General features: G+C 35.4%; 1 protein-coding gene across 5 annotated transcripts in view; it reads right to left on the bottom strand.

Moving 5' to 3' along the window:
• The window catches only part of PLCE1 (phospholipase C epsilon 1), a 148,118-nt gene that overhangs the window by 33,075 nt on the left and 87,188 nt on the right, over nt 1-27,855 (bottom strand). For 3 of the 5 annotated variants that reach the window (XM_017803875.1, XM_017803877.1, XM_017803876.1), the window contains exons 4-12: nt 21,607-21,923; nt 11,017-11,162; nt 8,936-9,194; nt 8,267-8,475; nt 5,675-5,716; nt 3,416-4,082; nt 2,728-2,910; nt 1,726-1,843; nt 1,195-1,354 (exon numbers count right to left, since the gene is read on the bottom strand). In XM_017803875.1, the coding sequence (XP_017659364.1) occupies nt 1,195-1,354; nt 1,726-1,843; nt 2,728-2,910; nt 3,416-4,082; nt 5,675-5,716; nt 8,267-8,475; nt 8,936-9,194; nt 11,017-11,162; nt 21,607-21,923 (2,101 nt within the window). The remainder of the gene's footprint in view (nt 1-1,194; nt 1,355-1,725; nt 1,844-2,727; nt 2,911-3,415; nt 4,083-5,674; nt 5,717-8,266; nt 8,476-8,935; nt 9,195-11,016; nt 11,163-21,606; nt 21,924-27,855) is intronic. The other 2 variants (XM_017803878.1, XM_017803879.1) reach the window with 1 other exon arrangement.

The following is a 27,855-nucleotide window of genomic DNA, read 5'->3' as shown; positions in this document are numbered from 1 at the left end:
GAGCCTTTTAATCTCTTTTAGAGAACAAGCATTTTGGCATAAAAGTAAAAAGCAGATTTGCAAAACACAGAAGCATTTTCCAGAGGTGGTAAAGCAGTATTTCTTCAGTTTAATGTAAAAGAAATCTGTTCTAATACTCAAAAAAAAAAAAAAAGATAAAAGCTTAGAGAAACAAATCCAAGTTTGTGAATGATAGCAAGGAACAAAAAGTAAAAAACACGGTAAGAATCTCAGAAAGCAGTGTTAAGCCAGTCACATCTGTCCACACGTGGCTCTACTACTCACGCCTGTTGCTAAATCCAACTATTTAAGTATAAATAAAATCGCCAAGAAATACACAACAGGAACCATTTCACAAGACACATCTCTTCAAAAGTAATGTTATACCAACATCAGTAATCTCTTTCATTTTTTACTATTGCTCTTGTGGAACCCCCAAGATTCATTCTCATAACAATATTTCAGTATTCATTCTCTTAAAAGGTACTGGAAAGCCTCCAGCCTCCGTTTAGTATGTCTTCTTGTATGTTATAAAGTACCATCCACATCCCTGACATATTATGGTTATTATATTATTACTGTAATCACTACCATCACCACCACATTACTACTTATACAATTAATACAATAGTGCCCTATACCACTGCACATAACATAATGAACTTTTACACTGCCTAAGTGACATAAAAAGGATGAATGTTCAAGGAAGATTTCAAATATGTTCCTCTGATTCTCAAGACAATACTGCAATCACCACCAGAAATGTCAGCAAAAGTTATTATTCCCCCAGGTAGAAATGAATTGTGCTGAGAAACCTCAGAGCTTCAGTTCACACATCATTGCTGTTGATTTGCATTATGAAGATGTCTATAACTATGTTTTGGGGAAGATCTGGAGAAAGAGTTAAACTCCACATTTGTGTAGTTTTGGAACAGTATTCCAATCTGCTTCTGTAACAGACATAAACTCAAGCATGCTGCTCGGGGACTGACAAAGAATCCTCAGGTTCATGGTATTTCAGCTTAAATGTCCTGTGTTGTCCTACAATGTGTTTTAGATGTCTACAAAAAGGCTAATGGCATTTCTGGCATTGATTTTGTCAGATTTTGCTAGTTTGGCACAAAACCCACATTTGATGATAAGTAGCAGTAGCTTCTTTTCTCTTTAAATCAAAGCACTGATTTAAATCCTTACCTAGACTGACTCTTGCTTGAAGATATTACAGGAGAGGAGACTGGTCTTGCTTGTGAAGGTGATGTAGCTCCTAAGTTTGGAGACCCAGATGCTGTCAGAGAGTGAGCTCTTCTTGATGGCAGGTTGTTAGATGGAGAAGCATTAATAATAATGTTTTGATCTATGAAGAAAACAGAAGTTTTCATCACAATGACATCTGGCCTAATAAAAATGTTTTTGTCCAATTCATTAACACAGACTAAGACACTAACAGCGTTCTAGATTTGTCCCAAAACAGCCAAAAAAGTCCAAACTGAACAACACTTACAGACACATTTCATCGTAATGGAAAGAGAGTGCTACTGAAACTAAATGAAAGAACAATTGTTAACAACTACAGAAATTAATTTAAAAGCTTACAGGATTTGGAGTTTCAACTGCAAAAGTAGGTTTATAAAATAAATTTATTTTTAACATGCCAAAAAAAGTCTGCATAAAAAAACTTTGAGCAAAAACCTGATGGACTTTTAAGTACTGAAGCAATATATCTACCTGGTTCTTCTTGTTCATCAATATCTTGAGGATCTGAGCCACTTCTATTACGATATTCCTTACAGCTTTTTGCCTTCCGTGTTGCCATTTCATCATCAGTGGCCTCTCCACTTTCACCCTGGAAATAATGAGCACCATAATAAACATCCCAAAACCACTACTATTTCCATTCTTTGTCAGTTCAACCTGTAACAAAACCATGAGGCAAATCAGCTATTCCTTATGAAACAGACTCCTGTAAGACCAATACCAATAGAAAAGAGACAACTTAAATAGGATAGATAGTGAAGTGTGGGACCACTGGCTGTTACCTCAGTTTGACATCACACAGAAGATGACAATGATTGAATCTCTCTAAAATGTTTCAGCTGGTTTTACACTATTTCACTGGTGCACAGGAGCCCTAAAGAGGATGGTTCTTCCCATTTAAGGATCTTTCCTACCTGCCCACTAGAAGAACATGTGGGTAGTGTAGAGCTGCTAGTTCCTGCATTATCCTCTCTCCTGCCTATTGCTGAAAGCAGTTGAGTCCAGGAAAAAAGAGAAGACTACCAGACTAGGTCATGTTTCTGTCACCCACGAGACAAAACTGCATGCTAACATGAGGTGGAATAACTGTGGTAATATTTCTGGAAATACGAAAATAAAAACGATTTTAAAAAGTGACATCGGCCTCCAGACGTCACTTTGCATGTTAATATTTTTATTATTACCAATATTTTACCTTTATACTGAGGCAGCATCTAAAGGTTGCAAGATGATTCTGTCCCCTTCTGCTAGCCCCAGCACCTACACATCCCAAGAATGCTTCAAGCATGAGAAAAGAAACCAAAACTATTGGAAAACAATAACCACAAAACCTGAAACCGCAATAAACAGTTTTAAAATTATCATCTAACTTTTTTCCTCTGGTTCAGAACACAGTTTGCTACACAGTAACTACAAGAAGGAAACAAATCAGCCAGATAAGCAACTAAATACATGAATAACGAAATATTCTACCCTTATGAGTACTTTCTTCTTTTTCTTAGCTGTGCTTATTCCCAGAGTGTTGTTTCTCTGTACATTAGGTTTCTCAGTGCTTTTGGTGAGAGATCCCGTGCTTGTGTTTCTTGCACTCCATCGTCTGCCTCCGAACAATTCAACAGCCTGAGCCAAAGTTGGGCCTTCAAACCTTCCATCCTCCTACAAAAATTCTCAGTGTTAACAAAACAAGGAGAATAAGAACAGACACATTTTTTAAAGCAATAATACAGACATCTCTGAAGAACCAGTGAAAGACAAAACATCAGGAGGAGGCAATTTTTAATTACTGCATGAATACCAAAGGGCTATTTTGTTTGCTGCTTTGTGGGGTTTTTTTGGCCCTAACTCTAATCGCTCAGTATTTCAGCTTTCTTTTCAAGTACTGTCATTGCTTTTTCTTTAATAAAATACTTATTCCAAAACTCCAAACATATAAAGAGCTTTATAAGAAAAAAAAAAAATTAACCTCAATGTATTCAAAACTTGTAAGGTTTGACATAACATTGTTTGGAGAATCAGATCTTATTGACTTAAAGAGTGTTACAAAGTTGGAGATCTACTGCTCATCTTTAATTGAACCTTACTTACAACAGAAACTAATTGGATTACATTAAGTTGTTGATATCTTTGAAATTTTCTTATACAGAATCACAGCATCTTTTACCTGGTAAAGGCTGACATACTGTTTCCGTAGCCACTGTAGTCTTTGATCAGGGAATTTCCTCATTTTTCTTACAGCTTTAGTCAATTCCAGCAATCCATCATACAGCATTCTGGCAGTATATTTTGGAGCAACAAAGTGCAGCAACTTATTGTCAGTAGTCTGAAGTCCATAAAGTAGTGTTATACCATTTTCTTCAAGGGACATATTATACAGTTTATTTTGAACACACACAGTGTGCATATCAATGCCCGAGTGTCCCATATATACAGCCTTGGCTGAAAACAAGTCCAAAAAACCTTCCACCAGTCCAGTATTACCAAGAAACTGGTATTTACCAAGCTCAGCAGTATTACCCAGCACACTCAGTTTTGCCTTAGCATTTGCAGGGCAAACTGTTGTGGGTTTTGTCCAAGTCAAAGTACTATTGTCAGGCTGAAGCTGAAGAAAGCACCGTGCTGAGAGATGTGTCTCTTGGTCATAATGAATGACGGTTGCCCCTTGTTGCATGAACTGATGGACATCAGCCCTGATAGATAACACGTACCAGGGAATGAGTTCTATCCCATGGCAGAAGGCCTTTTGTTGCTCTTCTGTTGAATTTGTGTCCCATTCCTTCAACTGCTCAAATATGTCACTTTCAGAATCTGAAAGGTCTCCAATTATAAATCTGCATGTGAACAAAGATGAGAGATTTATATTTAATGATACATGTGCTGATTTATGCTATGATTGATGAATACTTTTTCTGCTGCGGTTTAAATAAATAGAACATTATCATCGCTATAATTGCAACTTACAGGAACTTCTGTAGCTTTTATAATACTACAATTTATGTTATTGAAATTCTGAATTAATAGATGCTGTAACAATATAATTACATTTTCTTAGAACTTTCCAAACTTTGCATTAACAACAGAGATGTCTGATTGGTTCTTAAAGCCAAGTGATTACAGTTTTTAAATTCACAGCATAAGATTGCTTCAGTTGAAATATAAGGTACCATATGTGAAAACTGTTAGCAGGATCTAGTGGATTGAAGACAAGACTTCTAATCTCTGTTCTATTACTGATTTAAGGAGCAGACCTTTCACATTATATAATACTCTGATTAACATTAGTAAAATAGTGGTTAAAATACACACCTTCCTTATAAGAATGTAGGAAGAATTTTGTCAGATATTTTCCACCAGAAAATTTAATTTTAGTTAATGAAAATATTAACATAAAACTTTTATGCAGCAACTGAAATGTTTGAAATATTTTGCCATAATTAGAAACAGCAGATATAGAGCAGCAATACTGAACTAACAGAAGAGGCAGTTTAAATAAAATGCCTTCCCTGAAGAAGCTTCTAACATGTATGAGTGCATAAATGTTCAATATTTTGATACTTCTTCAGTGAACATAAAAAAAGAAAAAACTGTTCTGTGCACAACAGAACTAATGAAGCACATTTTCCTAAGGATATCCAGCCAATAAAATACAAACCATCTTCCTCTACATATCCTTCAAGACATCTTGTCCTAATACCCTCTGTGCTTCCCCTTCATATTGCTACAGTACTCTCAGTTCCTGCCCCTGTCCTACCAACTGAGCAGAACATGATTCATGCTGTGACTCAGAACGAGTCACATACTCTATCTCCCAGTGCTAAACTGTACAGATGACCATTAGTTTTCCCTAAAACTCTTCTTTACCTGGGCCACAAATTAATTTATGAATTGGTGAGGTCTCCAACTCTTCGCCAAATTTATAAAAAAGTGTCCAATAGGCTGAGGATTTATTGCTTGTGGTGAGGGGACTGACAGAATAACTATTTTCTTTAAGGAACATTTCTAAAAATAAAGGTCATACATTGTAACTAAGCTGATATAAATTGTCTTCCTAGAGTCTTACAGACACACGTAAATTGAAATATTTACCTGTATTATACAAGATTAACATTTTAAAATTAAACAAACAACTGAAGCAGCTCTTCCTCCTCTATGTCCTCAAAACAACCAAACAAGTCTCTGTAAAAATGCTAGAAAATGTATTCTGAGACAAGGTGTGGATGGCTGAAAGAGCCTAGTACAGCGGGGACAGAAATCGCAGAACTTTGTTTCTGCCTTATTTCACATTTGATAGCATGTTGCAGGCCACAGATTAAACTGTAAAGCAGCAGGTGAGCAAGGCACACACACATAACAATGTACAGAAACAGAACTCTGACAGGAGTTGCCAAAAACGACACTGCCATCGATTACTGAGAACACTTACAGAACTCGGTTTGAACCAGAGGCTTTCTTTCTATGTGCTGCACTGAGACACAAGGAAATGAAAAGATAAAGAAAATAGTAAGACAGGTTGCAGTTTTAGAGGAGAAAATTGCAGGGTAGGCAAAAAGAAAAAAAATTAGGTTTTCCCCTATTATTTTATAAGTTATTTACTGTAATTAGAAAAGCTTCATCTTAAACATGAAGATGAGATCAGGCTAAGAAAGCAATGCATCAAAGTTTAGAGTATCTTAATAGATCAATTGATTAAAAATTCCATAAAAACTGTATTTTAAACCTGGAGGTTTTTTGTATTTTCCTACCTATCTTTATTTATTTGAGAACTGTCAAAATAGAGTTCTAATAAAGATTAATATTTGATATTTATCTGGCATGTACAGAAATTCAGGGTGATTAGATGGGTCACTGGTTACAGAACGATAGAGCTTATTTGTTTACTCAACCAGGAAAGTAATTATACCCATTGCCCACTGATTCTATTAGATGCCTTTCATTTTCTTCAAATCAAATTAACCTACCAGCTTTGGTGTGTTCATGTTCCACAATCCTAATCCAAATCATCAAAAGAAAAACTAATTGAAAATCTTTCTTGCAATTATAAAGTAATGAGGAACATGTTATGCAGTGTATTTTACTGCCTTTATGACCACATTGTTACAATGATCAGGTAATACATATTCATGATATAAGTTGGATTTTATAACACTGTATGCAAATATGACAGGTCTCACAAGACAGAGGACTAAATTTCTTCCTTAGAACTCTTTATCAATTTATAGAATTAAAAATAAATCAAAAATCACAGCCTCCATCCAAGAAGGACAACAGAACATGGACCTTCTGCCTCTGCACCAGTTTGCTCCTGTGCTTTACCCAGTTCTCTGCATGCCCAGGAAAGAGATGGCAAGTGCATAAGGAATTTCTAGTCTATGAAGTACTTGAGCTAAATCAGTACTTTCACAAGTATTCTCCTACAAGTCATTTTACTGCTAAAATCAGAACTTACTGCATCATAAGTACAATATTACTAACTGAGTAGTTAGTAGCTCTGAATGAGGAAACATAACTTTAAATATCTGTCTGCAGTTTTGTTCATTTGAATTTTAAACTTTCATTTCAGATTCATATTGGCTTTTTTTTATTTAATTTCTACTTAGAGTGGAATTTACTAGATTATATTTAAATATAAAGCACAAATAACTAATTTACCAAGAAATTATTTCATAAACACATAAAAAAAAGAACTCAATTTTCTCCATACTGTTCTTTTACATTTAATTTCTATTTTGTTCATCCTAGTGAAATGTTGATTTGCCTAGCTTATTCTCCATTTGAACTGCAATTTGCAAGTTGATTTTGAAGCACATTAATGAACAAAAAATAATGCCTGGAAGAAAGTATTTGGACTGAAGTAAGTTAAGAGATAACATAAATGGACAGAGAAGTGGATCTGCCTTTCTTGCTTTAATCTACTGCTCCACTTCCCAGAAGCAACTAAAGCCAGATGTGAATAATTCTATTAGAAACCATTCTTTCAGGAAATAATGATTATTTATTTGAAATGAAATTTAGAATTACATGTTAATGAAATAAATGCATTTTAAGCAGGAAGATGGTAGTTGCTTCTCAGGTGGCCATTTATTAGATTTTATGTTTAAGTAGCTGAAATACGTTGGATGGTTCTGAACATATGGATTTCTGACAGACATTATCAATAAAATAACTCCAGCAGTGACTTAAGCAGGTTGTTTTTATGCAAACCCTCATGTAATTTTACAGTGTTTCATCTCAGAACAGTACAGTTCTGTTACTTAATTTGATGTTTGTCTAATGGTTACTTAGTTTAAAGCTGACCCACTTACATCTACATGGGCTTTGCAATCAGACTTCATTACAAAGCAAGATTCTACAAGATCATGGGATGTCTTAAACTTTGCATTTACCATATATCCTGCTGGTGAATAGTACAGAATATATCGGGTCTTCAAAGTGAAATCAGAGACTACTTTTGACAGAGTATAATGAAGTAAAATTCTTTGCAAAATAGCAGGACTACAGCGACTTGAGAATTCAAAACGTGTACTCACAAATGTTTTCTTAACAAAATTTAAAAGCCTCAAACTAATATGCCCTTAGAAGAACAGGTCTTTTGAAGGATAATAAATAACCTTTATTTTGAAGGGGGTAGAACACTGCCTGAGCATGTAGAATATTATGTTCTGAGCTCTGATAACAAGTATGTCCTGGTGCTATTCCTGTCACTAGAGATCAAGACTGTAATTGTAACTGTGGATTTTTAAAGTTGTATGTGTAAGACGAAAAGGATTTACTCTTATCATGAAAGGAAGTAATTACATCATGAGGGAAAATATAACTATACAGAGAGTTTCCAAGCAGTTGAGTATCAGATGCTTAGAGTAACTGCAGTGGAGAAAAGCTCTGAGTTTGAAGAAGATAAATACAAGGGACAGTGTTAAAGTTGCCCTTATTTCTAAAAGCAAGCCTTGGTAAAAGGAAATTAAAAATTAAAACCATGAAATATACATGTGATGATAGTAAATAAAATGAAACCTACTGGTATCGGTTTTTGTCCTTCAAGGAGTTTTTTCTTGAATCGCTCCCTTCACTAACACTATCTTCACCCTCCTCAGATTCCAAACTGCGATTGCAGCTCCGGATAGTTTGAAAGATACTGTTTGTTGTTGATTCTTTTTCTGGATTATTCAAACCATCTTGACCTACTCGTTGCAAGAAATTATCTTGTCCACTGTAATCTGAAACAAACTAGAGATATCTAAAAGATTAGTATAGTTATAAATAGAATCTTGTGTCATCTACTTCTCACTGTAGAAATTTTTACAACTAAGAATATTTTAGCGCATATTTTCTATTAGCTTCCAACGGGATTCTGTGCCTACTTGCAATCCAAACTAGACCAAATGACTTCACAAATCAAGTAACGTAAATTACAGTAATTCCTGAAAACTTTAAAAAAGCCTCAGTTCTTAATTTTTTCATCTAACATGACCCTTTGCTACTAATATAATTTCTCAGTACTCTGATATTGAACTACGTATAAACAACCAAATCTAAATTGCTAAGTATCTGTGGGAATTAAATCAAGGTCCATGTAACTGAACAGCCTAGTAACAATCTGGTTTAGAAAACTTTAATCAGATGATGCCTTTGTATAAAATTACATAAAATAAAGCACTGGATGGCTACAAATCCTTATCTCATTTACCTCTAATGTTTCTTCTTGGGAGTTATATCGTGGACAGAGTCTGATGAGGCTTGATGCTCCATCCAAAACTTCACAAAGCTCCTTTAAAAATACACCACAGAAAGGAACAACTTTACAGCCTGGAATATTGAGTGCTCGGTTGACCACTTTCCTGTATTCAGATGATGACTCATGTTGTGCCATAGCATCTTTCAGACTTCGCATGGTTTCAATATCAGACTGGTCCATAAATTGCCACATTTTTAAAACTTTTCTTGATCTATTGCAAAAAGAGATCACAATATTTACTAAAATAATTTAAAACAATTTATCTTCAAGTCCAACACCCACAGCATATATGTATGTAATAAAGGAAACTATCATTGCTCAGAAATGAATGAATGAATGAATGAATGAACAAATGAATGAATTAATGAAATCAAGGTAATTATTTTTAAGATATTTCTGCCCTCAGAACTATTAATGAACAAAGATAAAGGAGACACAAGCAGTCTGATCTACTGGAGTGACATGTCACATTTTAACAAAAGACCAGCTGTATAAGATATACCAGCAGGCCTTCTAACACTTTCATTGTGTCATTGCCTGAAATTTCTAAGGATTTAGAAAGAAATAAGAAAAGATTAAGGAAATGACATAAAGATAAACTAGACTGTTTCTTACAAATTCCTGTAATTATATTATGAACCATCCATAAAGTTAGCAAAAGCTGGTGTTCTTTAATTAAATGTATTTTTACAAAATTAAATAGGGTTTTTTTTTCTGTTTTGCTCACAAATTATTTATTTTCATGGAAATAAGGAACTCAGGACCATGTTTCAAGTCTCAGGCACCAGTGCAGAGCTGCAGCTGACAAGAAACTCTGATTTCAAACAGAAATAGCTCCAAGAGCTGCGAGTACCTCTGGCAGTTCTCTCACCATCTGAGCTGTATGTCTGTGCAATTATATGGCCCTTCTGCCCACCTCTGGATTCAGACATACCAAAAGGTCTATAGAAATGCTCACAATAGAATGCCCTTAACCCCACTTTCTGTCCCTGTCCCAGAAACCCTGCTAATCAGCACTGGCCTTCCTCTCCCCTCTTTCCCTTGTGTTGTGCAGATGCTTTAGAGATAAAATTAATCCCTTAATTGGCTTTGCATTTTCCCTCATAACTTACACAGCTTGGAGATTGTGGATGTATTCTGCCAAAATGTATTCCCCACGCCTATGAGTGTTTCAAATATGTTTTATATACCAAAAATATAAACATAGCTCGATCAGAGTCCTTACTAAACCATAAAAAACAGCAATGTTTTAGAGCTTTGTTACACAAACACTACATACAAGGAGGGTTAAAGCTAAGAGAAGGGAAATCTGATCTTAACTCTTCCTCATTTGGTCCCATTTGCTGCCCTGTGAACTGCCAGTCCCAAGGCACTGCCTTCTGGCTCACCCAGCCCTGCACAGTGAATCTGTAATTCCCTAGGGAAGCAAGCAGTGAACTGTCTTTAACCCCCTACACTCTCTTTCTCCTGGAGATACTGCAGGTCCTTCTATATAAGACCACAACAACATGAGATCCCAACATCCCTCTGTATCAGTTAATGGAGGGGTTAAAAACCAGATTTGGCTGTTTGGTTTTGTTGGGGGTTTTTAGTTCTTTTGGGTTTGTTTTTTTTTTTTTACATTTAAAACTGATCCTTTTAGAATGTCACCACAATTATCTTTCACTTGTGTCCTGGAGACTCCTACCCCAAGTTACATTAGTTGTAGCTCACTAGATAAACCACAACTGCTTTCCCATTTTCTTCTCATATTTAAAAAATTTCTATTAAAAAAAAAAAGAAAGATGTTTTCTAATGCAACATATTCAGCACATACCATGAAAACTGATAAGAGTCTCCAACGCATTTTGAGAAAAAAAAGCGTTTACCATGCTTCATTTTTCCAGAAGGGATTACTAGAAAGTCACTGTGAGATGATGTGATTTAGCCACAGATTTCTGTTTAATTCATTGTTCTCCAGAGACATCTGCTTAACAGAGGTTGAAGTGTAATCCATCACTGAAAAGCCATTTAGAAAAAAGAGTTGCCAGTACCTTAGCCCTGCCAGAAATTCCATTACAGCATTGTAGTTGCCCATATTCCAGCAGCATTTTGCCACATGTACTAAATATGAGAAGACTTCTCGTTTCTCCTCCATAGAACCCGCAGTCAGGATCAGCCAGGTAACCCACGAGCTCACCTTGTAAAATAAACCAGACAGTACAGTCAATCAAAGCAATGTCAATTGGAGCATTCATGTATACTTGACAGATAACGTGGGGTTTTTTGTTTGCTTTTTTTTTTTCCATCAGGAGGTTATCAGACAAAATTCCACCTATACGCTCATGGCCAAATCACATATGCATTGCAAACACAACTTACACAGAGACATATTCCCATTACAGCAGTTAATTTATTAACTACTCCAGAAAAACTTCTATTAAACAAATAACTACTGCATCTTAATATAAGATATTCTGAATATGCGTTGAGGCCACAGAAGAAAATGGATAGCTTAAGCTAGTGCTGGTTTCTAAAGCTGCCAGAGAGATCTGCAGTGTAAATTCTCATTTACATGGCTTACAACTCTCAGCCTCACACTGAATAACTCTTGTTTTTTCAACACAGACAGTAAAAGTTGATAAACTGGAATCTTTTTGTTTTGGTTAATTTCACAAAACTGGTAGATTTCTTAATGCTCAAATTTGCAAATTCCTACATGCATTGAACATTTAAAGTAGTTCACATTATCTGTTTGCATGATCACAAATGAAGTAAACAAAGAAACCCCCCACCTTCCTAAGTGTGACCATATGACCAACTTCTGTTTGATGATTAATTAATGCCAGAATCAGAAATCAACTTAGTACGTGACTCTGCTTGCATTTAAACAAATAAAAATCAAATCTTCATTTTATCAGTGTGCAGATTGTCTTTCCAGTTTATGTTCCCACAACATCCATAAAAAGTAGCTATATTTCACATGGAAACCTAATTTAAACCAACTGTTTCTTTTTACAATATGACTCTCTGGAGGCTTGATTTTTGTCATTGTGTAAACACTTAGGGGGCAATAAACGTGATTTGTTTACTGACACTGAGTTCCATTCTTTGGTCCTGAAGGATGCAAGTGTTTACAGACAATACCAGTGTGAGGAGATGCTTATAAAAATTAGAAAATGCTAGTTCACCCCTCAGGAGGCATAGACTTTTGTTTTAAAAACCAAGCATGTGAAATGAAATGTAAATGCATTAGTACTAGCAGGAAAAAAAACCCCACTGAAAATATATAGGGCTTCCCTTTAGGCAAGTCCATACAGACCCAGTGTTCTAACCCTCCCACTCCTGAGGGAGAATTGTCAAAGACTATGAATAATCTAAGTTACTATTTAACCTTCCTGATGCCCAAATCAATCAAGAGCAATACATGAGAAATGTCCAGATGAGAGACATATATTACAATATATGCAATATATATGTTTGTACAAAAAAAAAAAAGAAATATCACATTTTTAGGACTGAATTCTTGAAAAAATTAATTCACGGAGGACATATTCAGGAATGAGTAGCATGACTATGGGGATGCTTTAAGAGGAGGTGCGGATCAGGGGACAACAGATTAACCACTGCAGCAGCTCAGACTGAGAATTTGAATTCAGATGAAATCTTATTTGAAGTGTTCAATTGGTTATTCCTAAAATATAAAACCTGAATCGACAAAGAAGTGCATACCTGAAGAGCATGAAGGTATGGAAAAACAAAAAAACACCAACCAGAGCACTGCATGACAAAGGGGTCAAGTAAGGGCAAAACCAGAATAAAAAGGTAATAAAATAAATCCATTAGAAATCAGAAATTGTGAAACAAAACAGTCAGGTCTGCAATTCAGGGTTGGCATAGATTTCTTTGTGTATGCTGGAATAAAATTACATGTTGTTTTTGGACATTATTCCCATTTTCCAGAAATGGGTCTCTTAGGGAATGCAAATGCTAAACATGCAATCACACAAAAAATCCCCAATATTTGTTTGGTATGAAATACCAAGTGTGGTAATGACAGTTTGATTAATATGATTTTAAACATTTTAAAGAATAATATAATTTTAAAGATATATGTTTTAATCTAAGACAGTAAAGATGTAATGATCAGGAGAAAACAGTATCAAAACTGAGAAAGAATGTCTAAAAAGGCAATTGACTTCAGACTCCCCACTAAGAGGAAACCTTGAAACTAGGGCAACCACTTGTTGAAATTTTATTTAATAGAGAGTTTAGGACTGCTATAAACAGTTATGATGAACTCTTACAAACAATCTGTAAAAGCAAACAAAAAATGATAAATGGCAACGTGAACAAGCCTTTGCAGCCTCCAGATACTGTATGCACATGTACAAGCAAAAAAGGGTACAAAAGGCACCATGAAGTTTATGCTCACTCCTCTTGCAGGACAACAATAGACTTACTGGAAGAATAGAAAATATTTAAAGAATCTTCCACTAAACAAGAAAGAAAAATAAAGTGTCTGAATCTCTAAATTTTAAAACAGAATGGGCAAAGGCAGATATAACAGTTTGGGCAGAATCAGGGGAGAGAACAGAGTATCTAAAAATACAATCCACTCCTGATAAACAGTGAACATGTCTGCTTCAGAAACTTCCATATTTTCATTTTTCCTGGAGATCAGGGAAAGTGTGAGGAGCAGACTGGGATACTTCAGTCAGATGGAGATAATGGAAAATTTCATTCATGTTGTTTTATATGTTGAATTTAGGAATGGAACAGAATGGTTCCTCTACATATGCTACAGACTGTTTTGACTTTTATAGAGAATATGTAGCAGTAACCAAGAGTATAAATTGACCTTACTGGTGGTTCAGAAGAGCATCAAGTGTCTATAAAGTTTTTCTATTAAATATTCAGAGACTGTTGACTGATTAATCTGAATGTATCATACAGACCCCAGAAAAGGGAATTATGGGCTTCTCAAAACATGTATTAGCCTTGTACCCCAAAACTGATTTCTTGGGAGAATTCATCAGTGAGATTAGAACTGAGATGATTAAAATGCAACAGTACTGTCAGAAAGAAGGGAGCAGAGGAAAGGAGCTGGGCACAGTTCCTTTTCATTCAGTGAGGTTTTTGCAGAGTGCTGTGCCTAACATCTGCAACAGTTTTCTACTCCTAGTTTTTTTAGTGAAGACAGACGGAAAGGGAAAAGAGTTCAGTCAGATAACAGCACAATGCAGGCCTTTCCCAAAAGTTAAAGATGGTCCTGAAGCCCAGCTAGGAAACAAACACCAAATTAATAAGCAGAACTATCAGTTTTCCACTTAAAATGCCTGGGGGATTTTTCTTATAGAAGTTTTGAAGGTGGGAGATCTGGTTGAATCAATGGGCTTTAAAGGCGCAGAAAATTGAAGTTGAATCTCAGCTGGCTGAGGTCACTTCCCAGCTCTGAACTCCCTGAAGATTTTACTCTGCCCTGGCAGACTGAACTGATGGACCCAAGAACTTTATAATGAAGAACAATATTCAAAAGCTCTTCAATAAATGCATACTGGAATAGCTTGACATTAATTTGAGGTGTTTACTCATAATGGCCACAGCTAAAATAACTGATGTACAAACAACACTGAAATGCAGGTGAGTTGAAAGGACTGCAATCTTCAGGAAAAACCATGAATGACAGCTCAGAGGAAATGTAAGGGTATTAATTAAAACATACACTTATTAAACAACATTCAGTAAACATACCTTTAATATTGTGGTTTACTGATAACTATGTGAGGAGTGCACAGTATATCCTCAAAGGTATGCCTCCATAATCACTGACATTCTCAAATGTCTGTGTAGTTGCCACTGGATCCCCAAAATACCTGACAATGCACATACTAAATTTTTGCTGCCTGGGATGGATAAGCTTCCTCTGCATAGATGGTATTCAAGAAATAACAAATTTTTCAAGATCTTCATTCAAATGGAAGTTTAGAAGTGGGACTCAGATGCTGTCCATGTACACCTGAGCTAGATGCACCTCACACAGAACAAAAGCAGAGAGCAACTCTGCATATGTACTTACTTCTTGGTGGCTATGGAATTCACCTGAAAGTTGAATTCAGAATCCTGTTTCTTCCACTTTGACAAGCAAATAGCACAGACAGTATTTTGAAGTGGCACAATTTCTGTTACTAAAATCAGGGCTTTTCTAGCAGGAGGAAGGAAGCAAAGGAAAGCTCCACCCTGGCAGGCTCTGACTTCTGGACACTTCAGCCAGCTGGATACAGAACAGCTCACTCTTGGTTGGCTTGCAGAGCTACCTCCCCAGCTGCATCACCCCCGAGGAACAGCTCACCTGCAGATGAAGCACCACCAGGTAGCCAGCTGCCTAGTTATCAAGCTGCCACTACACTACACTGCTGCTACACAACTCAGGCAATGTCTGAAGTAGCGCTGGGACCACAGACAGCACAGCCCAGCCAAAAGAGTGCACAGTATTAGCCTTGCCAAGGAGACCAAAATACATTGCAAATATTTCTCAGACTGAGCAGTAAAGCTTTTTGGACCACGTTTTTGTGTTAGATAGCACTTTAACGTCAGATCACAATGTATATATCAACACAGCAATCATTATTTCCTTAGTTTACTTTTTTTCACACTTGACTTACATAGTTCTGTTTACGTAACTCATTTTAAACTCCCTTCAGAACAGAAGTCACCACAGCAAACCTATAATTAGATTTCCGCTGCACTGATGATGAGTCTGAAAAGCATGAGAAAATGTATCCTGGCTTCGTTACTATAATCCACATGATTACAAGACACAAGAAAAGTAATAAATTAAAACACGATCCACTTAAACAAGTTGATAACAACATCAGTCTTTTCATTCAGATGGATAAAAATGAGTGTCCCTCAGGATTACTGCATAGTAATATTGTGCACTAAACAAGCAAAATCCAATCAAACACATACTTAGTTAAGATTTAAATATTTTCTGGTACCCTAATACAGGGGAGCACTGAGAACATTGTGCCGAATTAATTTCAGACATATAGTAGAGTAGCCTCATTTGCAAATTTTCAGAATTACAGGAGTCTCCCTCAAATCTAAATCTGAACACACAGGACCTGCATCAGATGTCCGGGTAACGCAAGCTGTACTGAGCAGTGTTTGCAAGTACAGTAGGACAAAAAGATCTGTACAGTTTCATGTTTTCTGAAATTATCTTTTTAAATCATCCCTTACTATTTTAACTGCACTAAAAATTATTCTTTTTAATTATTTTTTTTTAAGGTTTTTAGGTTTCTCTTACTTTGATCAAAAATTTCAAATAAATTCAAGTTAGATATTGCTAATGCATTTGGAAAGGCATATTATAACTCAGCATTAATTTTTTTTTTTTACTTTTAAACACGGAAAATCTACACCAGTGATTAAAATAATCATGAGCCTATGTTTTTTATCACCTAATCACTGAACTACCACTGATTTCAAGTCTCTATGCAGGCAAAAGTCTCCCAATTTGTCAGGGGTAGGACAGAGCTTATTACTGACGTTTTTACTAATAAAATCTGAAGGATGCCAAAGTGACTCCCATGATGGAATTTGATCCTCAAGTTATGGTACATGACCTTAAAGTCTTTTCAAGTGTAACCTACAGGACTCTACGGGAGCCCTGCTACATGCAGTACACAGGAAGGAACAGGGTTTAGTTGAATTATTAACTGTATCTCTAAATTTGTCATGGATTTTATTTACTCATTCTCTTATTTTATTCTTCTAATACTCAAGATTATACAAATTCATATACATACACATATATACATATTCATATATATACATATGTACATATATATAATTCTTTACTATCCTCTATACAGCTGCTAGAGAATGTATTACATGATTTTTTTTAAACAGGAATGAATTTATTGTTTATATTTTATCAGAATGTAAATGTGGTGGTGATAGGTATTGAGGGAGAAAACTATTAACAATCTCCACCACAAAGTGCAGTATTTTGTCATTTGTAGTGTTTTACACTCATTTCCCAAGTGCTTAAGTTTTTAAGGTTTTTACAGCAGTTCCCAAGCTACATACTTCAGTGAGTGATGCTACATAGAAGAAACGATGTCTTCTATTTTTATATAACTTCTTTAGGAACTTCAAAATTCTTGAGAGATGCAGCTTTCAGAGATGAAATTTGCTAACATAGATCTGTGTCTGAAGTTTAACACCATTGCTAGCAAACAAAATCATTTGGTTTACCAAGATTATAGTACATACCTTCTCAACACCTAACATAAAAATTAGCCATGATATCTTTCTACAACAAACTGTAGCTGATTTAAGTACTGACTACATTGGAGCAAGAAATTTTAATACTGATGAACTGAAGTCTGTGTGTGAAAAGTCTCTGAACACAAAACAAGATGATGATTCTTCAGGTATCCAAAGGATAAGCATAGCAATCTAACCCATTTAATCAAATCATTCTGGTTTTAATAATCTTGTTAAAAAAAAGAAATTTAAGTAAAATCTGAAGAACATGAAAAAATCCATGTAAAAAAATAACTCTTATCAGATATCATGTGCTATTTATGGCAGAGGGAAAAGCATCCATTATCTTGCTTGAAAGCACAATTCTTAGTGTACCAGTATAGTCCAATTTCTCCCTTTAAAAAATAATTAAAACCCACTAGCAGCATGCAGCATTAGCACTAATAGCTGGCTGTAATAAGTTCCCTTGTATTGCTAACTGTGCACAAACCTATCAGTGCTTACTGATGAATATAAGGATCACAGTGTATAGCACAGAACTGGAGTTCTTTACATGGGTTTCATTGAAGTTTAATTATTAAAATTTTTTTGGCTTTTTGTATAATATGCAGCATAATTTCCAGGTGCATTTTTAAAATCTGAGTATTTTAAATTGCGTATCTTATGCACAGATGGTTTACTTTACATGCTTGAGTGAAATTATATTACCTTACAGAGAACATTTACCGTTTTAAATCTGATTAAACACAATTCCAAACAAGGACTGGAAACAGTTTGATATTTGTACAAACATAGTCTTTTTAAAAGCATTATGCAAACCCATTTAGGCATTGCAAAAAAATGCTGAACTAAGAGACAGAGTACAATATTTATTTACATTCCATTATTTCAGTAAAATGATATGTCTCTGTTTTGCTAGTGAGGTTTAATTTTGTGTTTTGAATGAACAATGAAAAAAAACTTACAAAATTAAACCATTAAAAATAAAACTATCATCTCTAAGTATCCTAAATAGTCATATTTTTAATTAACTTTACTGAATATGAGAATCGCTTAGTGAATGATGAACCCAGCCCCGTAGCACTGCTATACTGGTGTGGTTCTAACTTTTTTACCTTCTTAGCTTATTTTTTAGCAATCATATCTTTAAAAAAACCACCTTATGTATTCAACTTCTTATTTTGCATTTTTAGTTCAGTAGTGGGACTACCTTCAGTCAGCTGTTTGAATGATCTTTCAGTCTGGTGCAGCTTTCAATCTATGACATCACATTTGATTTGTATGCATATCTCAGCATGGAAAATGAAATGTTTCATTTGTTTTAAGTTTTATTCCTCCTCTTTTACTTGAAGATGTAGCCAGAAAGATCAACTTACAAGAGACTTTTTCATGTTTATATAAAGCAATGATTGAAATTATTTTAAATGCTTACACAAATATTTACAACATGTACATTGGACTTGTGTTTCTGTGGTTGTTTTGATGGTGAGAGGCAGAAGAGTCAGTGCAAGTAAAACCTATAAAGGTGCAAGAGCCTGGGAGGGTAAAGATACAGAAAAAGAAACAGAATCCCAGGAAGACTGTGGCATATGATACTGAGTAAGGACCACATTGCTGAAGGCAAAGCAGCAGGGTGAACTCATGTCATACAGGAATCAGAGAAAAGAACTAAATGAAGAAGAGGAAGTCATGGTAGGCCACAAGGAAAGATGGAAAAAAGCAAGTTACAGTTCTCAGGGTCCTGAAACACACTTAGGTACTGTTTTCCTAATTTATTCCCAGCTACCAAGGCTCTGCTAACTGCAGAATCTCCTTAACACTTTCTTCCCACAGTTTTACATCCATGGAAACTAGACTTCTGGTAGTTAGGGCTCTATCGGAGTAGAGAAATATATTACTACTATTATTAAGTGCACAGTCTTGGAGAATCCCAAAGCCAATAGTTATGTAAAGGTAGATGTCACTATATTTCACTCTAATCCTCCCACACTGGTCACTAATTCAGAATCAGCTTTTAATTAGATTTATTAAAAGAAAGAATATCTGTCTTTAGCTTGGTCTACTGCCTTGCTCTAAAAAGACTCTATGATCAATTTGATATTATTAGCAGCAAATGAACCATCAGCTGTGTCTCACCAATAAATATGTGCTGCACCCAAGCCTCCACTGTCATGCAACTACAGTTTTAATCAAACTTTAAAGACTACAGACTTTATTTACAGTTGGTGATACTGAATGCATGTAGCCCAAAATCTTTATGACATTTTAAACAAGTTTTATAAAGTGTTCCTCATTAATATGTACTGTCAGAAAAAATACTAAAAAGCATATTGCTTTATGAAAAATCCTCTAAGTAATATAATTGTTATTTAACAGAACAATGGCATGGAATTGTTTTTTCCCCATTATGTATCAGAAGCCTGTCATCCTAAAAGTAATTTTGGCTCCCACATTATAAATACACTTCAGTAATTCTATAGGCAATGCCAAAAAAATCAGCAAGTGCTCACTGAGTTTTGCCAACAAAATCATGACTCTTTGCACAAGAATTTTCTTGCCATTTATAAACAAAGACATTTTGAAAGTTCATGCTGGTGATTGGCTATGGCAACTGATATACTCCACCATAAGATAAAGCATATAGCAAAACAGTGATTTATTACAAGCAGTAAGTAATGTACAATAACTCCATTTAAACATATAACATCTATGTTTTTAAAAAGTTATTCCAGATTATACCTAAAATAATCTATTTCACTAAATACCATAGAATCTATGCACTGAATATTTAGGAATTAATTCAAATGACATAAAAAACTATCCTGTAGCATTATCAAACACGTAATGACAGATTACAAAAACCGCAAAGTCACAAACCTCTAAGGCTAAAAGATAATGTTGACTATTTTATCAAAAGGCATCTTTAACACTAAAATTCTCATTGGTATGGAACAGACTAGACATTTCTGACAAGACTTCACCATCTACTTGCTCTTCAATCCTGTGATTCCTCAATGTCAGAACACAACGATGGTCATTCTAATTGGTACAGCAACTGCAGCATGTCCTCTAGAAACTGCTCTGGCATTGTGCCTCACCAGGTCATACTAGAGCTTGACACTGCACCTTTTTTCCACTGGCCTCACTCTGGTGATCACCATAAGAGAAGCACCACAGGAAGGAGTGTCCTAACTGGGTCAGCAGCTAGACTCCTCTCCAGCGATGCACCAGCCACAGTGTTTTCTTAAATACTATAACTAGAGCTAATTTAAACTATTTTTAGGCTCTGTTTAAAGACTGGATATTGCAGTTGCAACTTTTATGTATGCTCCCATCACAGAATGAAGTGAGAGTATTTACACTATTTTAGTTGCTAAATCTTAATAACGTGTAAGAGTCAGGAACACTTCAAAACATGCTAAATATTCACTCACTGATTCTTCTTTGCCCAGGAATCAGGAAGTTCACTGGGGATTAATACACATTCTTCTCCATCTTCCAAATTTTATGCTGGGTTTTTTTTGCTACCTGCAGAATTTCATCCCCTATTAAACCATAAGAATGCAGTGAATAGCAAACTAACAGAGCTTTAAGTCAACTTTATCTTCATTTTCTTGCACTTCTATGAATCTAGAAACTGCTAACTATGCACATGGTTAACACAAAAAAAAAAAAAAAAAAAAAAAAATCATGGGTTTTATTTTGAATTTAAAATACAGATATTAGTTGGGTTTTTTCTGGTTTGGGTGGATTTTTTTTACAGTTTTCTGAATCCTCAATCAATTTTCTATTATTTCTATTTCTCATCAGAAGATCACTTTAGTAAAAATAAATTAAAATCTTAATAAAGAACTCAAGATTTGGCTTGTGAAAATGTGTCCTGCCAAGTCACACTTCTTTGTATAAGGACATTCACAAAGACACACACAGTGATTAAATAAATAGTGCAGATTAGTGTACTTATATTACAGAGAATACAGAAAATTCTAGTTTATAATACTTCTGTGCTGACTCCTAAGTCATGCTTAGTCTACAAAAATCCAAAAAAATAAATAGAACTCCAGCTCCTAAACAAAATAATAAACTAACTGAAACTGTACCCCATACTGTCAGTATAAATACAAAGAAGTAGAAGTCTGTAATTTTTTCTTCATGTTTATTTTACAATGTGCAAGAAAAGGTTGGGCTGCTGTTTTCCAAACTCACTGAGTAAACTGGTCACATAACTCCTATTAAATTCAGTGCAAGTTATTTAGCTAAATCCCTGGTCATCTTAAACTTACGTTTTAAAAATCTGTCACTACAGCTAAATTCAGCTCTGAGAGATAAAGGAAATAACTAACCACATAACAGGTAATAACCCTTACCTCATTAAACCTTGTCACAAGATCTTCTACAGCATTATGTTCACCATTGGGAGAAGAAAGGATAGTAGCAGATATGGAAGCCTTAAGAGATGGCAGCTTGCTTTGACATTCAGCATTACCCAAATCCCTGGTTAAAAAGCAGAGGTAGTCAATGGGTAAGACTTTCCGGTAGAGCTCCTGCTCCTGCTCGGTCAGAATGCTGGCAACCTCCTCTGGGAACTGGATGAGGTGCTGGAGTTCGATCAGCTCTTTGCTGATCCCAGCCACGTTGGAGAGAAGGATGCTGGAGCCAGCCATAGATGTACATGCTTGACGTTCTAAAACAAAATAAATAAAAAATTTATTAGGTTTTGCCTTTAACTCTTGGACTGTGCCGTGGAAACACAAGACAAGTTGTTATTTTGGTTTTGTTAAACTGCTCATTCATTTACTCAGCAATACACTATATCCTAACTACTTTCTTTATATTTAAAAAACCTAATATGTTCTTTTATTTGGGGTTTTTCTGCGTATCTCTATATCTGGTATTAGCTAGATAGCTGGCAACTACGGCTTGTGTGATTGTTAAACCACCTGCCAAAACATACTTCCCAACATATCCAAACACCTGCTTCAGGCACCTGTGGCCTTGTCAAAACCTCAGATAAAAGGGTCACCTGGGCAGAGTGTGCCTCTGTTTTGCCTCCATATTAGAGTGACAGTGTAAAGCAGCTTGAGGCCTTGATTGGGGCACTGAGACTCCACTGCCACAAAAAATAATGTATAATGATCACTTAAAACCCATGTGGTTCAGTATTTTTCTTCACATCCCACTTGCTATAAGATAAAAAACTGTAAAACCAAATGCCAAAGTTACAAAACATTTTTCATTCCTCTCGGAAAAGGCATCTATCTGGGAGCATGCATATTTTATCCATCAATACAAAACATTCATGGTAGTTTTATAATATCCTTGCAGTGATATCTCTTGAAAAATAAAACTTTTCCTAAGAAGGAAGAAGTCAAACTTTGTAAGATTATGGGAGAAGCATGGAACATCAACACAATAATTCCAAAACCGTGAGTATGAGTCTTCTTACTAGATAAGTTTAGAATGGGTTCTTTGAACAATTTTTCAAAAAATTGTCATGGTACTCTAAATTAAATAGTACAGTAAAGTATGTACTATTCCTCATTCTCAGAAAAAGGAGTTTATTTTTTTGCACTGCTTCACAAAGTATCTTCAGAAATTTTTTTCACACATAATAGAGGTATACTCTAGATCTATCTTTTACCTAATTTTTTTAAAATATATATACATAAACTCTCATTTCATGGAGGGAGCAAATATCCTTTCTTTTCTCTAAAAAACCCAAGTTCATAATGTCTGATTACAATTCAATCCCTTATAAATAAACACAAAATATGCTACATGAGGTTCCCCCATTACATTCATTTTATGCAAACCATTATTAATCAGTGGGAAGTTACAGAAATAGAAAATTGCCTTTTCTTAATATATTCTGTTAGAAGTCAAAAGATAAATTATAGTAGCCCTAAATAAAGTCTTTGGGCTTATAGAACCTATTGAGAAATGTTCAAATAAAGAAGAGGCTTCTGAAAGAGCAAAGACAAATTTTTTCTGTGTCTAGACTAGCAAGCAAAAAAACTAGTGGACTTAATTTGCAATGAGCAGTGTCTTGGTTATATAGTGGGGAACATGTGCAACTTCAGTGACGGCTAAGAAGTGCTGTACAATATCTGTGAATATCGAGAAATCTCTGTCATTGAAATGCCTGCAAGAAAGATCAGGGAGAAAAAGACAGTTAAGAACACCACATTGACATGTCATTGCTGGTTTGGGCAGCAGGTGAAGTACAGTGAGCTTCCAGGCTTCCTTTCAGTCTTGTTTCCTTCAATTCTACATGAGACTCCAATTTTGTTTCTTACTTCAATCTACACAGAACAATTCTGAAATGTTTCATAATAAAAAGCTCTTAAAGCTCATGTGCACTATTCTTGACAACAGAACATGAGCTTACGTCAAAATAAAACCAATACACAATATAACGTTCCTTTTATATTAGAAGGATTATGTATTTACACAGTGCTTTACATATATGGACTGAACTGTCACTGTCACAACCTGCATTATCTCGGAAAGAGGAGGATAAGGAAGGCATGACACAAACATTCACTACCACCCATTTGTTCCCAGAAGTCACAGTGCCTCACTGACTCCCCATGCATGACACCTCTTCTCACTCAAGGCAGAGAAAGTACAGCCTGTACCAGCCTCTCCTGTGTCTCACCGCTGAAACAGAGGGTATATTGCTTGTGTTTATGTTGTGAATTTATTTTAGATCACAAATGCACTTCTGAAGTGAATCTCCCAAACATCCTCCCTTACTGTGCTTTAGTTTAGTCTCAGAGCAAATGAAGTGGACCCTTTTCAGATGAAACTGCACTAGAAGATGCACTTACAGAAGGCAACTAACACGTCCCAGTTGGTAAAAAGCTGTAGCTGTCAGTGGCATCCGATCTCTGGAGCAGGCACTGAGGTCAGGAATGGACAGTTGGACCAGACAGCTCAGATCATGGCTTGGCTGCAGCTGAACATGTATCACAGGAGACAGCCAGCAAGTACCATGGACAATGCAATGCCAGATAAATACCAATGCTTTGCAAATTCAACCTTATTTGGTAACTACAGTTAAAAACACTTTATCAATACTGCAGGAAAGGAAGGTATAACTCTATCAGGAGTGCCTATTCAAGGAGTGACTGATGGAACAGAGGTAACACGTGAGTGAAGATGTGCTGTTTCCCTGATGCACTGCTCGCTGACGAGATTTAGAGGTGCATTCTTAATAATTCACCTTCTCCATTACAATACCAACTACAAACACATTCCCACTTTCCACAGTCTCAGAGCTTTGCTCAGAGACCTCTAAATCTGGCAAAGGTTGACACTGAATTTGCAATAGGCTGATCATGATCCTTTGTATATTGCAAGTACAATTACCCTTTGGGGTCCACTCTCATCTAAGAGCAAGGCTCAACACACTGAAGTGACCAGAGTTAGGAGGCTGGCTCCAAAGCATGTCTCCATACTGCCAGAAACTAGTAGGAATATCTCATTAGAATTTGATTTCACTAGACTGCTGCCCATTGATTGAGTCCAGCAGAAAGCTAATGCATGATTTTGAAAGCCTTTAATGAAACTACCTTTAATGAAACCATCATCTTCCATAATGAAGGCTTCACAAACCAGCTTCACTCTTCTGGAAAAATGAAGCTGTCAAAAAGAAAATCTTTCCATAGAAGCTAAGCTAAGAGGATTCAAAATCAGCCACTTGTTGTGTTGCTGGATTTGGAACAAGACAGAAAATAGATAAAACACTTTCTGATTCAAAACACCGAATTTCAAACTAGCATTTCTCAATTCTTCATTAAACTGGAAGAACTTTATGTAAATTCTCTCTGTAATGTAAGAGTCCATGCAACAGGCTGCTGCAGCTGATATCCAACAACAGGCACACAGAACAAACAGAAATCTGAAGCCTCAGAGCTCATGGCTAAAGTATGGCTATAAATACTGAAGAAGTAGAAATATAACTTATTTCTGTTGACTGTTTCTACACCTATAATTATTTATTTCTTCCATAATTCACATCTTTGCAAGTCTTGGTTGTTGGCATAATTTACCTCTCCAGATTCAGATTTTTTATCTTTTCTCATTCCAGTCTTCTGTGTTTTATCACAGAAAATCCAGGATCCTAATTCTCAGTTTCACCACCCCCCATGATTTATGCTCTGCACAAAAGTCTAGTCCTTTTCTGTCTCTTTGCCTCTACTAAACTATCCTTTTTCCTGGACTGTCTTTTTGTCTTTTTTTTTTTAAATGCCTAAGACTTTTGCCATTTTTCACTCCAGGAACTGATCTGCACTTCTCTCTATCCAGTCTCATACACAAGTCCTCCAGCTTTGTGTTGTCAGTTTATGTCCTTCAGGAAACAGATAGTATCTTTCTGTGCTTCAAAGAAAGATTAACTTGCAGAATGGAACTGCTTTCAGGCTAAAATCACAGTAGGTTTTTTACAGCTAGGGAAGGACACAATCCTCACTAAAATTAGCTGCTGCTACAGTAAATGATATTGTTCTTTGTGCTCTACCACCTCAAGTTAATGCTAAAACTACTACAAGAAAATGAGTGCCCTGACTATTAATCTGCAAGTTGTCTAAAGCTGAAATTGATAGCTTTGCTTATCCTGTTGATAAACAGCTGAAGCAGATAATCTTTTAAATAGCAAGCATTGCTTTTATTAATCAAAACAAGATAACCTCTGCTTAGCTTTAAAAAAGGACTCATGAGCTGACTTGAGCATTGCTGATGCACAGAGGAACAAAAAGATTTCATCTTCTCTAATAAAAGAACAATCTATATAGGAATTGGAGAAAAATACAGAATACCTGCTTCAGGTTATTACTCAGCCTAGGCTTATCCTAAACTATAAAACACCCCATCTGAAGAACAATGTGTTTTTATTATTTTTAAAGACTTTCTACAAGGTTTAAAGGAGCTCTTCCATCAACAGAGTAACTTAAAATTAACTCAGCCTTTATTACTATGCATCTTGGATAGGGTCTATAAAAGCTGAAAAAATTAGTTTCAAGTACATAAGTATGTAAGAACTGTATGTGCATTTTTGTGCATGTATCCAGAAAAATTTAAACCCAGTCTTGAGAAACTGTTTGCTTTTTTTCCAGTGCTCTTCCTTTTGAACTATATTATATTTGTTTGTTATATTAGCAAGAGTATTGCTTGATTTAGTACCTTTTTAACTTGAAAACCAGGAAGGTTCACTTTAAAAAAAAAGGCAAGGAAACTCTTATAAATAAAACAATGAAAAATACTGCTAGAAAGGCTAGTGTTAATTATCTGTAACCATAAAATTTTTCTACATTTGTATGTTCTACTAAACACAAAATTTTTCTACATTTGTATGTTCTACTTGTCACTAGTTAACTTGTCACTAGTTATGTGACAAGTGATATATCCTAACAAAAAAGCAAAATTATCAGTATGTTTACCACATCTCTTGTAAAGCTAAAGTTAAAAGGTGTTTATTTATAAAATTTTATTTCATCATGCACACAGATAACTTATTAATACACAATATGATATAAAAGTTGGACTGCTGCCATCAATTTGCTCTAAGCAGAAATTCAGGATTTGGTCTGAGCACAGTTAGTGGAACCTATACAAAGACAGAAGGGCAATAAATACAACCCTGCTAATCCTATGTAAAATTAGTCGCCAACCATGCAATTTGTACTTTGATAAAATCACACCCCTTTCCACATGAACTGTGTTCCACGTAAACACATGAGCAAGTAAGGACAGTGGCACAGAATTACTTTTATCTCAGCTCAAACACAACAAGTCTTACACTGTTGAATGTGCTATGCATATGGGAGCTCATCCAGGGAAAAGTCACTGCATTTTTTAGATGAGCAAAATCTCAATAGAATAAACATGCCTAGAATATGAAAATTTACTTTCAACAAAGCTTGATGAACTGAAAAATTGAATAACTGGATTTCTGTCTTAGTTTTATCTCTAGGTCCTTTTCTTTCTACACTTAAGTTTTAAAAAAAAAATGTATTCTCTCTATACATTCCAAAAAACAGCAGTTTGAAAGCAGTAAAGTGAAAATTACTATCACTAACAATGTGTTCACTCTCTAGAAGGCTAGAAGGGGAAGATCCTGTGATTACAACAAACTGTGTTCTAAAGCAAAAGACAGATTTCAATAGCTGTAAGAATAAAAGTAATTATTCAATCTATTATAGCATTTTATAACTTAGCTGCTTTTTTGATAACAGACTTTGCTTCCGTGACGTCATACTAATGTGACTGAAACTACCAAAATAATCTTAGAGGATTATTTTTCTCAGCTAGTTTTAAAATGTAGTGCAATAAATGGATTATAATAGATGCCTTTTTAACAAGCCATGCTACAGATATCATCTAAACTGTTCATATGCTTTAATAGAACATATGTATTATGTTTACAGTGAGAAAATAAAAACAGATCATAAAAAGACCAAACCAACCAACAGCTGCAGGTGAACAGCTGTCAGTATATAAAATGCAGAAGTGTTCTGTTCAAAAAAGAGGAAAAATACAATAAGAAACTCCCCCAAACAGAAGACATCTATGCAATATATGGCAGTTTAATTGAACACCAGTTTCTGATACAGATC

This window comes from Lepidothrix coronata, unplaced genomic scaffold (assembly GCF_001604755.1).
Source record: "Lepidothrix coronata isolate B3197 unplaced genomic scaffold, Lepidothrix_coronata-1.0 Scaffold8, whole genome shotgun sequence".
Taxonomy (NCBI): domain Eukaryota; kingdom Metazoa; phylum Chordata; class Aves; order Passeriformes; family Pipridae; genus Lepidothrix; species Lepidothrix coronata.
This window is presented reverse-complemented; position numbering and strand designations above follow the sequence as displayed.